The sequence below is a fragment of the Pagrus major genome, chromosome 23, assembly GCF_040436345.1.
Source record: "Pagrus major chromosome 23, Pma_NU_1.0".
Classification (NCBI taxonomy): Eukaryota; Metazoa; Chordata; class Actinopteri; order Spariformes; family Sparidae; genus Pagrus; species Pagrus major.
In genome coordinates this window covers 16,574,750-16,588,693 of record NC_133237.1, presented here as the reverse complement: position 1 = coordinate 16,588,693, position 13,944 = coordinate 16,574,750, and the positions used below count along the sequence as shown (strand labels likewise).

Below are 13,944 nucleotides of genomic sequence, written 5' to 3'. Positions count from 1 at the left end.
TTCATGTTATAACAAGATATTTTCATGTTATTATGACAAACTTATCACGTTACAACAATGTAAGTTATCACAATTCAATGTTTATACATTGTTTTTATATTATTTTAACAAGAAAAGTTCCTTGTTATAACATGATAAGTTTGTATGTAAATTTTCATGTTAAGATGTGATAGTGATCCGTTTTTTCTTTTTCTAGTCTGGCATGAAAGGCGAAAATAGTTTTGTTGTAACAACATGTTTTTCACGTTATAACTAAATATTTTCACATTATTTCGACATACAAACTTAACATGTTATACCAATATACGTTATCACATTTTAACATGAAACTTTTCACATCATAAGAATATAAATGTTGTATTGTTGCTGGGAAGAGAAATGACCAGTCCTAATAGATTCCAAGACAAATAGTGCATACTGTAAACTACTGTAGAAATATAAGACATTACATCTCACAAAGTTTATTATTTATTTAAAGACAGTTTATTACAAAAAAGAAATATTGCTGTTTTCACAGTATCATCCCAAATATATATATTTTATTCTAGAAAGTACTCCACTGGCTTATCTAATCTGCCAGTAGTGGTTTATTTACAGTGTATACTGCATCCTCACATTACAATGTGCTGTGTCTGAGCGTTACAAAAGAAATGTTCACTTCTTTCTGCTCCTTGGGTTACTGCTGCTGCCGCTGTTGTTGAACATACTGATCCCACGAGGTTTGACTCCAACAGCTTCTGCAGTCACTCCTGGCTGCTGCAACACTTTGTCCAGAGTTGTCTTCTTTATGGCAGCTGGGGAGATTTTCTCTTGGTCGGCCAAATACTGAAGTTCCCTTTTTAGAGAGAGATAGAACACAGAGACATTTATAACAGGGATAAAACAGAAATACTTGGCACAACATATAATATAGCAGCGTCATAATAACCTTATCACTAGGTAAATAGTAACCAGAGAAGGACAAAACTCTCATTGTAACATTATTTGCACACAGCTCCATCTACTGTCTGAATTATAAACCTCAGAGGAAATACATCAACTTGGCCATTTGAGTATGAAAATGAACTTGTGTATCCCTTGAACAGGAAAACCATTTTTTAGTTTGTTTGTCTGACACAACTCACCTCGTCCTAACACAGGAGGCCTCTACAGCGTTGATCAGGAGGCTGCGGAAGCCGCCACTTTCCATGACGTGCAGGGCGTGGATGGTGGCGCCCCCTGGTGAGCACACATTGTCCTTGAGCTGGCCAGGGTGCTGCTCGGAGTCTAACAGCATTCGAGCAGCTCCCTTAAAAGAAAAACATAAAGGGAAATCCACATTAGACTCACACAATACTGATTATGTCATGTTCAGCTTGTGTCTTTGTTCAGCATACTGTATGTTCGGTTTGTGTATAGAGCCGACCTGACTGCAAACACCTGGCAAAATTGTCTCAGGATGTATAGATTTTACAGGAATAGTGTATATTAAACTGTTCATGTTTTCTCATGAGGGTGTTAAATGGCCCTATGTGTAAAAATAAGGCAGGTAAACCACAGCAAAGCTCGAAAACCTTATGTTTGTTGGTTGGTTTGTCAGCAGGTTCAGACAAAAACCATCAAGCGGATTTCCAAAAAACGTGTTTTTTTTCGACACTTTTGTTAATTTCTGAGAGAATAATACATGGATCTTGATGAAAAAAAAAAAAAATCAGGCATACTTAGGTGGCTGGTATCTATCTATCTATCTATCTATCTATCTATCTACCTACCTACCTACCTATCTATCTATCTATGTTTCATGGAAATCTGTTCAGTAGTTTTTGTGTAATCCTGCTGAAAAAACAACCAACAAACAGCAGACACAGGTGAAAACATAACCTCCTTGGCAGAGGCAACTCTACAAACCAATGGTAACCCTAATGAAACAGGAACAAAAACAAAACATAAAAGAAAGCACATAAATGTAGCATATAAATTTGTTAAAAAAGACAAAACAGTAATACCAGCAGGGCTTGGGCTCCGAGGCGCACAGCCAGTCTCCTGGGCAGGCCCATTTTAACTCCACCATCAGCGAGAGCATCTACAGCTGTAAATGCCTGCAAGGCCACAACCATAGTTGTTAGGATGGGGGAAAACAATCCAAAAGACAGGTGTTGCAGGTAATGCAAAATTGGGCAAAAGACTCACGTAGGCAGGGCCGCTCCCGCTGAGGCCGGTGACAGCATCAATCAGGTCCTCTTCCACCTCAATGCAGTATCCCACACTGGCCATCAGCTGCTCCAGGAGCTGTCCATCCTCCACTTCTGCATGGGTGCCTGTGGCGTACACAGTAGCACCCTCACGCACCACCACTGGAGTGTTGGTCATGCAGCGCATCACCTTTGGAGCAGTGCGATACTGCTGCAGCTTCTGTAAAAGATAGTAAAAGTACTGAATAAACAGGAGTTGGTCATTTATAGTTTGATACTGTGAAAGAACTAACTTGGATCAAAGCTTATAAACTAAGTTAATAGAATGATTTTAATTTGCTTTTGTCTGCCATGTTATATAATATTTGTAAAGACAGCACATCCTGGTCTTATTAAATGGAAATGTATGGCTGTTTACACTCCAAGCACTTCAATCAGCTAACCAACGTCATGTTACAGCATGTGACTGTTTTGCCCCGAGGGTCTACTTAGATTATGGCACAGGAAAACAGTCAGAGCCTTATGTTAGCATAAACAATAAAACCAGAATTTCACAATGGGTGATGCAGTCATATAGAGCTCATAAAAAATGATTTACCATGTCATGTAAAAGGTACGAATCTTCTCATAAAACTGCAAAATTGTAGTTTTAATAATGTGTTTTCTGGGTCAAGTTAGGTGATCAAGTTTTCTGGTGTTTTCTGACTTTTGCAGATGACTGAACGACAACAAATCTATCTATCTATCTATCTATCTATCTATCTATCTATCTATCTATCCAGACATTAAAGATTCACTTCTGCTATCAACAATCTCAGAGGGCTATGACTTGCCTTCTCTATAGAGCTGATGGTGACACCTGCAGAACAGGACACAATGAGGTGACGATCCTCAATGTCTGGTCCGATCTCATCCAGTACAAAAGGAATGATGTGTGGCTTCACGGCCAGGAAGAGAACATCACTTTTGCTCACGGTCTCTTTGTTGCTGGTGGTGAAATGGACTCCCAGTCTCTGTACAAATGATATAATTTAGTACTAGAAGTATCCATAGGAATCCATTACATGCATCAAACAATGATATATAGTGTGAATTGAACCTTGATTCAACAGAATCACTGATTCAATTAAACAAAATATTGATATGCCTAATTTTGTAAGTTACCCACCCGCAGTCCCTGTACAGTGGGGAGATCTGTGTCGGGGGAACTAGCTGTGATTTTGTGGGTGGCAATCACGCCTTAAAATAGAAAAAAAAAAATATCCAGAAATCATTTCAGTGTCTGATTGCAATCAACATACATCAACAACAGAAGTCATGCATGGTAATAGCATGAATCATAACTCACCTGCAGCTGTGAAGCCTCTCACCAGAGCGTGGGCCAGCTGGCCTGCGCCTATGAAACCCACACTCATTCTACCTGTGTGTGAACAGAGCTGAAAACTTTAACTTTAGCAGAGATTAATTCATTTTGAACAACAAAGACAGGTGATTCTCTAAGATTAATAACTATCGTGCCTCTTGGAGACGTGGTGTCGAAGAAGTAAACACACTCCTACTTCCTCATTACGACGTTTCAAAACAAAGGACAGTCAGCGGCAGCCATATTACTCTACAGTAAATTTATTCTCGGTATAAAAGACTTACGAATAAAGTGTAGAGCCTCTCACTTCCGCATCCACCTGAAACAAACACCTGGGATTACAACAGTCAACGTGGCCCAGGCTGTCTCGCGCTCTCCTGTACCTGCCGAGGGACATTTGACAGAGATGCGACGCGGCCAATGAGCTCGCTTCTTTAGAACGCACGGAACACGTTTGACCAATCACAGTGAGATTAGCCGTAATAGGGGGCGGGCTCTGCTAAGCCGAGAAACCAGTTGCATCAGGTTGTGCCGCGGGGCTGAAAAGTTGGTCACCGTGTCGGCGCTTTACTATCATCTGCTGGCGGAAAGCTCGAAAGGCAGGGGAGAGAGTTATTTTCTGGGAATGGAGACAGATGTTATCCTGACCCAGAAAGCCAACTTGTAGCCTAGTTAACCGCCTGTGGTAAGTAATAGCCCACATTTTTATTATTTGTCTTTCAGCTGCTAGCTTAATGTGTCACACGTATTGTGTTGTGAAGCTCTAGCTTTGGCGGGGTCAAACAAAGGCTGTCCAGGGCTACAGATAACATTAAAATTAATTAAACAGTAAATTAATTTAAAGATATAATACGTAACATTTCTGCATTAAAATGTCTTTAAAAAAAAACAAAAAACTACTAACACTGTTCAAACCGCGAGAAAAATGTATCCTTATTTTGTTCAGGTAACATTTTATCTGGTTGCCTGTTGCTGCTATATGGAGGACCTGAACTGCCAAAATGAATAAATAAATGGTTTATTAAATATGTTAAATCAATTAATTGGTAAAATGTGACACAAATTGACATTTCTGTTTTAATTTATTAACCTTTGTTTTATTCCTCCTATTTATTTACTTTCCCATTTCATTTATTTGGTTATTCATTTTTTTTAAAGTATTTATTTATTTATGTATCTATTTCTCAATTATTTCCCTTTGTATTTTGCAAGATAAATAAATATGTAAGTAAAACAAGAAATGAATAAACGAAATGGCAGGCTAAAACAAATTAGAAAGTAAATAAATAGGGGATTAATACAAAGGTAAGTAAATACAGAAGCAAATTAAAACAGAAATATCAATTTATTTATCACATTTTGTAAAATCTTAACCCTGTAAAATACCTTCAGTATTATTTTTTGGTGCATTTAATGACATATTTACTTATTCATTTAGCCATTTTTTCTTTATTCATTTTGGTTTTGGCAGTTTCAGTTCTTCCTACCAATGGGGGAGTCAGAGTAAAAATGGAAGTTAGCGAACAAGATTAAATGTTACATTACTAAAACGTTGAAGAATTACCTCGCCCGTGAACATTTTAAAGTGAGGTATAAAGGAGAGCTTTAGTTTAGAGAAGTTATTGTCTTAGCTAGGCTACAACATTTGGGTGTTAGCTAAGTCGCTAGCAAAAAATCCCAGTTGAGGATTCTTATCTTGTCTATTTTCTTTGGGGTTGGTTGTCACACGCGACATTGAGTGAATGACATAAAGATGGAATTTAGTATTATTGTTATTTGTAGTTTTTTTATATTGTTATATAAGGTAAGAAAAATGCACTCATACCAATGCCTACATTTCTTTCCCCCCAATAAAACATAGGTACAACCAACTCCATAGTGTGTGACTGCCAACCCCATGTTGGTGATGGGTGTCACAAGTGCACAAGACGTATTTGACTGTCCACATGTTTTGAACAGAATAAGCTTAAGGCCGGAGATATACTTGCTTTTGAACCACACATTTGCGTAGTTGTGTTAGTGGCAATACCACTAGATGGCACACGTTAGCTGGTTATCCCATTGTTGTCCCTGCTGCTGCTGACTTGCTCAATGACTCCTGACCCGGTCACATCCCAATACTGGCCCTACACTGCTCCTACCGTTCATGTGCATCTTGCATTTGCACACACGTAGCGTTAATTTCTGAGGACGTGCACAACCAATGCTCCAAAGCCAGCCAGCCCTCATGCGTGCGCGAACACATTGTTAAAAGCAAGTGTATCTTCAGCCTAAGGAGTGTAAGGTCACTCCATTCCTAACTGACACTTCAGGCTCCCATTACACATTGAAAGGGAATCTATTAATAATAAAGGTTTTTAGGGATTAAAACGAAAGTTAAAAAAAGGTGACGACCCATCCTGCTCTCCTCTAGTCGTCTTTATAACAATCAATAAAACTGTGCCAAATTCAATTTTGATTTCAACCTTTATTAATAGTACACAAATTAGATGATTTCTTTGAGTCTTGTGAAAGTTGAGAGCAAAGGTTCACATGTCAATAAAGACCTACTTCATACAAAGCAAAGCATACATAAATTGAAAAAGACCAACAAAACATGCTCTTTGATATTTTATTAGACATGGGAATATGCCAGAAACATAGCAAAAGAAGACTGTGCTTATCCCAAATAATCAAATTAATACTGCTGTCAAAATTTTGCCTTCAAAAGTTCATGTATCAGAAACATTTAACATTCAGTGAATAACAGAAAAGGGCTGATACACACAATCAGTCGGCATTACATACCCTGTAAATGAGGACAAGAACTCAAATTGGAAACTGCAAAAAATGGCTTGAAAACCAAAACCTATGTTCAGTGCATACTGGATACTTAACATAAGTGAGGCATCTCTATGAGATATATTTTCATCCAATGTAACACATAATACATATATTAATACTTAAATAAATTGTCAGAACAGTGTTATGTCAGTCAATCTTAGATTGACTGACATAACACTGTTCTGATATTTAAACATCACCCCATAATCCCACAGCTCCGTCCTGTGTGCAACCACCAAAAGAAATTGGAGCTGAGGGATGTTGTTGGTGCTTCCCAGGGTCCTCTGTGGACAAAGTTTCTGAGATCAGCTCATCAGCGCACCTGGCAGGCTCTCCCTGGTAGGTCACAGCAAGTTTGTAGATTGGGGTAATGCTTTCAGTTTTGCTACCCACAGTATCAGTTCTAGACAAATACTGATAATAAAAGATGTCACACATGCATATGACACCATGAATCGCTGGATCCAATGTATTGAGTCCTTCACAGAGACCAGACTGTGGAGAGCATGATGGACATAGCCTCAAGCTTTCTTTATTTGTTGCTGAGGCGACACAGTCTTGAGGAGGGAAGGTTTGTTTATGCAGAAGAGCTGGAGACGAAGCGAATCCTTTGAGAGTAAATAAGGTCAACAAAATAGAGGATCAGGTTGACGTGGGTGAACACCGCCACCACCAGCTTACTGTCCCAGGGACACTCTCCGCGAGGACAGTCCTCAGGACGAGTAGTGTTGCCGTACTTCCTGTCAAAGCTGAAGATGGGCCAGATGAGTGCAGTACTGAGATAGAGGATCACAGCGAAGAAGGTGTAGACAACCACAAACCGGTCAAAGGGGAACCGCAGGGCAGAGGTCCTCCCAGAAACCGTCAGTACGATCACTATCACGGTGACTATGAAGCACAGGCTGTACACCACCACACAGTACTGGGAGGCAACGTAGACAGTGTACTCGCTATCATTGGCCAGCGCCCCGAAAATAATGCAGGCCGAAAAAGCCTGGACCACCTTGAGTAGGCCGGACACAGTGGCCATGTAACCCACCACAGCCCCCGGCTTGGCTCGAGTCAGGAACACTTCAGCGCCATAGGGGAAGCAGCAGACACTGGAGCAGACAGTGACAGCAATGCGGTACATTTGGACTTCACAGCTCTCATCAGGGCACTCTGTTTGGAGGAAGTAAACAGGGTAGACCACGGAGGCAGTGATGTACATGAGTGTTGCCAGCATGGCAAAGGCCACAGTGAAGTTATCCCAGGATATGGGCATGCACGTGTGGAGCCGCGTAATGTCCAAGGTGAAGACAACCAGTGTGACAGCGAAGCAGAAGCACCACACGAACATGCAGAAGGTTCCATAGTTGGCGCTGTAGCCTGCACTGTGGGACACGAGGGCCATTATGGTGCAACCAAGTAGCAGCTGGCACATCCGAGCTATACCTAGAGGTGACAGCACAGCCTCTTTGTTGAGGTAGTGTTCTCCATGAGAATCCATGGTTTGTGTTGTCCCCCCACAAGCAGCTGTTTTTCTTGTTGAGATTCTTAACGTCCTGTACTCGGTTTTGATGTCCTTGTGGCCCAGACCTCACCCTTTCCTTGGTTGGCTTTTTATAGATGGTCCTTAATTACAACTCTCTGTAATTTTTCCTTGAGCTTGCTTTGTAATTACAGTGGTGTGTGTAAGATCAAGTTACATTTAGACACTTATGTAGACGTGTGTACAGTAACTTGTAATTGTAGTTAGAACTTGGAATAGGATATATTTTTGATTTGAACGTTTTAAAGTAATATCTCTGCATATAGACTACTTTCACTAACACTGGTATCAGTCATTTTTATGATTGAGATTGAGAATTTGATCCTTGTCTTACTCAAAGCTGCAGTGTACGTCCTCCGAAATCTTGGTTTCCCCTTCTGCGCTCTCTTGTATCAAGTTGTCCAGTGTATCAAAAGTTCAAAGTGAAGTTAGGTCCAGAACAAGTCACATCCAGAGATCAGTCTTCCAACAATAGCCCTCAGTGCCAAACAGGTGGACTAATTTGTCGTCGTGTCAGTCAAGCTCCATTTCTTAGTGACTCGGTCCTTGTAATTTCTTCACTGAAGTTCCCGTCAAAATCATTGAAACTGTTGGCCCTGTCTTCAGCTCTTTGTTTCGCTGTTTCTGTCTCCTGTTGCTTCTCGGATTTGCTCTCCCACTCCTTCTCCCTCTAACAAACACACACCCTCACCCTGCTGTATGTCCTGTGTGTGTCAGTGTGCGCTCAGTAGATTGCTAGGGGTAGCTGTTTAAATGAAAGTTTGTGCCGAGCCCAGGGTTACAGGCCCTGCCAGCTCTATAAATAGGGGGTCTGTATTCCACAGAGGGGTGGGAGGCTACATGTGGCAGGCAGAATGGGAGTCGTATTTCTAGGGAGCACCCAGAGAGGCTGAGTCAGAGCTCCCTCAGAAAGAAACTGGCATTTATAGGCGGTGTAATGACAGGGAGGTAGGCTAAGACTCCCATTAGACACAGAAATTACACACAGGTCCAGAGAGATGATTATGCATCAGATTCAAGCGATGCATGTCAGAGGGAAGTGGGACTGGATTAGTAGTTACTTAAAATACTTTAACCTGTGATATTAGTGGACTGGTATTTGTGATTTATGGTGTGCAAGGTAATTCTTAGAGAAAATGTTTTAAACACTCCATATAATATAATGTAAGGTAACGCCTAAGTGAAATAAGAAATGTTACAAGCTCTGTATTTTAGTGGAAATGGCCTGATCCTCCCACTCTGACTAATTTGATTATTCTCACTGGGCAGACTCTCTCTATGTTCTGAAATGTTTTCTCTCCCTGTTAAAAAAATTGGATCTTGTGGATTTAAATATGTTTTATTTGTTATTGGATCAGGCTTGATTAAATGGGCCTTGGCGGAGGTATGCCCCCTACTACCATTCTAGTTTAAAATACAACCCCAGATACATTTTAGCATGTAGACATCAACATGTGTGCTGCTGGAGTTTATTAAATATTTTATATTTTTGATATGTACAGCATTTGGTGTTACAACATTGTAAAGGGAACTGTGTGATTCATCTTCTGTTGCACTTGTTAGAGCGCCTTTCCCCTCTTGGCTCGTGTAAAAGGCCTTTAGGTTGATTACCCAGCCAGGGTGGTTTTCTTTTGTCATATTGAACCAATCTCTCTCTCAGATTGTGAGAACGATTGTGGACATTCCAGACAACATTTTTGAACCTGACAGTGGAGAATATACAGTGGAGGGAGTAGTGGCTGCTCTTGTTTTCCTCTGATAGAATGAGGAGATTGATCTCTGGAAACAGTCTTTAATTTCAGTTATAGAACTGCTGTCTCAAGTCTCGTTGATCAGCCGTGAAGTCTACAAAAGAGAATAAAGGTTTCATGCTGTTCTATAGTGAAAGAGCGGAAGTAAGTAGAAGAATTCATTTTTTAGAAAATCAGTCAGCTCTTTTCTATTCCCTCTCTGTATGACCTCAACATCACCCGTGTTTCTTGAGAAAAAATGAGAGTTCAAGAAACATCCATTGGGGATTTCGCTTCCTAATGAATTCCTACTAACACCTGATTTTCACCATTACCTGTTTCATTTTGGATTTGTATTACTTGCAGTGGCACAGCTATGAGCAGTGATTTTGCCCCATCCTATGAATAACAATTCTGTCCAAGATTGCTTTGTGGAAAAGATACTCTGATGATATCATGGTTGTATGACAGTCATCTGTTAGCACTATGTTTGGAACATTTAGGTGGCCCAAACTAAGGACATGGCATATGTATATTTGCAGCAAAGTCAGAGGACGATATTGGTGTGTAAAGATGGCTGTGTCTCAACAGATAAAGCAGGATTAGTGGCTGGATCTCTGGCTCCTCTTGACCACATGTCGAGTTGTCCTTGAGCTAGAAGCTGAACCCCGACAGTTCCCAATGGGAAGAGTGCAAACAGCGCATTGGATAAATAAGGGCTGTCCATTTAAACGAGAACGTCATCATTTGTCAATTTACTTTACCTACTCTAAAATATTTTTCTTTTTTAGGACATTGATCAGATTTCTCGAGATTTATCAAAGACTGCTAAAATATTAGGTGTTGGAAAAACCTTTGACTGTCAGTGTGTGTACACCAAGCCTCATATCTATGATCAGATATGTCAAAATACTGACAAACCATGTTGGGAGCCTGAGGGAGCTGTTGACCTGAGCTCCTGCTAAAGGTCTTTTCTGCTGTGAGAGAAAAAATGGAATGAGACCTGTGCAGATAATGATACCAGTTCTACTCTTACTACTATTAAAGGTGCTATATATAAAGCTTTTAGTTTAAAACATTCACATTATTAACTAAAATTATCAACAGAATGTGAAGAAATAAGAGTTTTGACATTAATTCAAAGATGTCTATGTATTGCGTAACAGGTGTATCCATTGAAGTTAGCATGCTAACTGGCTAGCCCCTTGCCATATTGTACATCAAGAGGTGATGGTCCAATTAGTAAACAACACCAACAATCTCCTGGTGCTCTGAGCTCAAAGTCCGGGCAGAGTTAGCTAATACGACCGCTAGCTGCATGGTTAACTTAGTTTACTAGCTAACAGCAGCTACAGTTAGCAGCAGTTAGTGGTTACCCTGGTGATATGCTGCCCCTGTATTTTTAAATTCAACAAGTGGCTAAATTTTACTACTGCTTACTGCACCTTTAATAATAAAAAAAATAATGATAGTAATAACAAGACTGCACAGCAATATTTACCTTGTAGTATATGTAATGTGTCTTTTCTTTTGATACAAAGACATGCAATCAACACAAAGAGAAAAAACAGCAATGTATTTACAATTTACAAAGAATCACTTCTCTGTGAAAATAGCACTTATAAATATGATTTACATAACAAAATAAATATGTAAATTACCAATGTAGCTTGAGTTTTTTTTCTTCTGTTAAAAAATATGTTACAGAATAAAATTACAATTAGTAATACCTTTCCTTCTCTGGTGTGATGCGAAATAGAGGTCCTTTAAAAACATCATTTATAAAGACATCATTACATACAGCATTGTCATTATATTAAAAAGTGATCTCTATTATGAAATATAAGAAGGGAGTTACAATAGTGAACACTTAAAAGAACCTATACAAATACTCAAAAAAATATACAATACACAATATTTGTCTCCCTTTAAATGTTCATTGCATTGATCTGAGGATTGCTGAACTACTGAGGTGATTTAACATGAATGTGCACCCTATGTTCGGGTCTGAACAGTCCTTTTATAGTGATGTGAGAAAGAGGTATAGATTAGATGTAATGGCACTGTGGTGTATGTATAGGTACTGATAAACCTTAAAGTGTTTCCAGGTTCACTTAAGCACCACAATCAGTTTCAGGCAACGACTAAACCAGGATTTGAGGCATCTTCGCAGCTGTTGAAACTGAAAATACAATGATAAAGTTTGTGTGTGTCAGTTGTTCTTTTTGATATTTCATTAGCAAGGAGTAATATGGAAGCCCTGAGCAGCCATGGGTAAAACCTATTATTTCCTCCTTTTTCCCGTGATAACAAGTTAAGTTTTATTTGTTTTCTTAAGATCAGGAGTTATTTAGGTTATTATCACAAGATAACAACTGTTGTTTTCCTGAGATAACGAAATTTAGCAACCGAGGTTATATTAGACCCAAATCACCGCAGGAACCATTGCATTACATGTGGCAATGTCAGATGAACAATAGCATATTGATCCTTGCATCACTTCTCTCTTCAATCAAGGTCTGATACACGCTGAAATTGCTTTATACCTTCCTGTTGTGGATAATATACACATTAGTGTGTGTCATCTAAGAAGACATTTAAGAAGGCTTCAGCACAATCAAAGTGATTGGAAAAATATCTCTGTATCTCGGTGAAACAATAGTTGTTCTTTTGTGATAATGACATAATTAACTTGTCATCTCAAGAAAACATAAAACTTAACTTGTTATCACGGGAAAATGGAGGAAGTAATATGTTTGACCCATCGCAGTTTAGGGCCTCTGTAGAATAAAATCTGATATTTATCTGTTTGCAGCTTAAATTTCAGTAGCCTGACTATGTGCAAGAAGGTTTATTTGATATCGATGTGTTGGTGTTCCTACAGCATATTCATTAATGTTGCTGGAGACCAGGGTTGGTGTCCCCTGTTACGCTGGGCAAAAACACGACTTGGTTCGGTTTAGGAAAAAAGATCATGGCTTGGGTTGAAATAGACCCGTTCACAATGTTAGCCATGTGTTAGAAAGGATAACCTCTGCCGTGTGAGTATTTTTTCATTCTCTTTCTTTTTCGATTGAGTCGCAACCAGGGCTGCAACTAAAGATTGTTTTTATTTGTGATGAATCTTTTGCATGTTTTCTCAATTAACTGATTAGTTGTTTGGTCTATAAAGTGTCTTCAAAAGGCCAAGATGATGTCCACAAATGTCTTGTTTTTGTCCACAGCCCAAAGATATTTAATCTACTGACACAGAAGAGTAAAGAAACTGGAAAATATTCACATTTAAGAAGCTAAAACCATATAATTTTAACTTATTTTCAACAACTAATTGATCTTTATAGCTGTAGTAGGAACAACAACATGTCGATATCAGATTGTGCATATAAGGAGCGTGTTAATCCAACCTGGTCTTATTAGAGGAGTATTGATGTCAGTTGTCTCTCTATCGCTGAGAGATAAATAGAAAGTTTCCTTCCTGATCCAGTGCTTTTCTCACATTATATTGTCCCTGTTTCTGTCTTGACGTATTTGTGTGATGAGATGTTGTTAGAACCCAACTAATGAACAAAATAATACCCTTATATACTCTATAGTGACTACTTAACAAAGAGAGCATCCTTACGTCATTGTGGCGTTTTCTTTCTTGTTAAACAATGACTAAATATGATCTATATGGAAAGATGAAAATAATATTTATAAAAAAAACATCAATGAGCATCCTTAAAACTGGATTACATTCGTGATATTTCTTTCTTTTAAAAAGCAAAAGATAATTTAAATGGAGAGTAGCAGAGAGTTGTGCCTTGTCGTGGTGGCATGCTGCCCCAGTACTTGTCACCAGGTGTGAGGAAAGGGATTGTGGGACAAATCCAATTGTGTCTGAACATAAGTGAAGCAAAATTCACATTAAGTTCTGAGTTTGTTATTTCCTTTCATTTGGACCTTTTAGGCTTCATAACAGGAATGGTGTTTAAGCCTTGTGCTGTCCCTGCAGGAAAACAGGTAACAGATGTCTACCTATTATTCCATCATTAATTGTTTGGTTCTGGATAAGACACACAACTTTGTCTCAGTTTCTTTGCAAATAAATTCATCCGAACGTACAAGCTGCAGTCTCTTTTCTTTAAGACATATTCTCCACAACATAAGCCCCTGTGTGTGACTGAGGCTAAAGTAAACAGGAGGTCAGAGGGGATTCGACTATAGGTAGAATGGGTTGAGAAGGTGGATGTGTATTTGGAGGTATCAGACATGGGCGACTGGCCTGAGAGGCCAGTCAGCCCTGCTTGGGCTTAGCTTGGAGATACTGTGTGTAGGCGTGTCCCT

The 13,944-nt window shown here is 39.3% G+C and overlaps 2 protein-coding genes across 2 annotated transcripts; both read right to left on the bottom strand.

Annotated features, from left to right (window-relative positions):
• Positions 1 to 455: 455 nt before the first annotated feature.
• Positions 456 to 3,944, bottom strand: LOC141019517 (pyrroline-5-carboxylate reductase 1, mitochondrial-like). The gene is made up of 8 exons (XM_073494461.1): positions 3,819 to 3,944; positions 3,520 to 3,591; positions 3,340 to 3,410; positions 3,005 to 3,184; positions 2,170 to 2,391; positions 1,986 to 2,078; positions 1,125 to 1,288; positions 456 to 835 (listed from the first exon to the last, which is right to left on the bottom strand). Exons 2-8 carry the CDS (start codon positions 3,584 to 3,586, stop codon positions 655 to 657), a joined length of 978 nt encoding a protein of 325 aa, XP_073350562.1. The 5' UTR covers positions 3,587 to 3,591; positions 3,819 to 3,944; the 3' UTR covers positions 456 to 654.
• Positions 3,945 to 6,934: 2,990 nt separating this feature from the next.
• Positions 6,935 to 7,846, bottom strand: LOC141018874 (myeloid-associated differentiation marker-like protein 2). The gene has a single exon (XM_073493593.1). The coding sequence runs from the start codon at positions 7,844 to 7,846 to the stop codon at positions 6,935 to 6,937; it is 912 nt and encodes a 303-aa protein (XP_073349694.1).
• Between the last annotated feature and the right edge of the window lie 6,098 nt (positions 7,847 to 13,944).

Excerpts from the sequence above, each read along its gene's own strand:
- LOC141019517 (XM_073494461.1), bottom strand. The coding sequence starts at position 3,586 with ATGAGTGTGGGTTTCATAGGCGCAGGCCAGCTGGCCCACGCTCTGGTG. Across the intron at positions 3,411-3,519 it reads GAGAGGCTTCACAGCTGCAG|GCGTGATTGCCACCCACAAA; the intron begins GTGAGTTATGAT and ends TTCTATTTTAAG. Across the intron at positions 1,289-1,985 it reads TCGGAGCCCAAGCCCTGCTG|GGAGCTGCTCGAATGCTGTT; the intron begins GTATTACTGTTT and ends TTTTCTTTTAAG.
- LOC141018874 (XM_073493593.1), bottom strand. The coding sequence starts at position 7,846 with ATGGATTCTCATGGAGAACACTACCTCAACAAAGAGGCTGTGCTGTCA.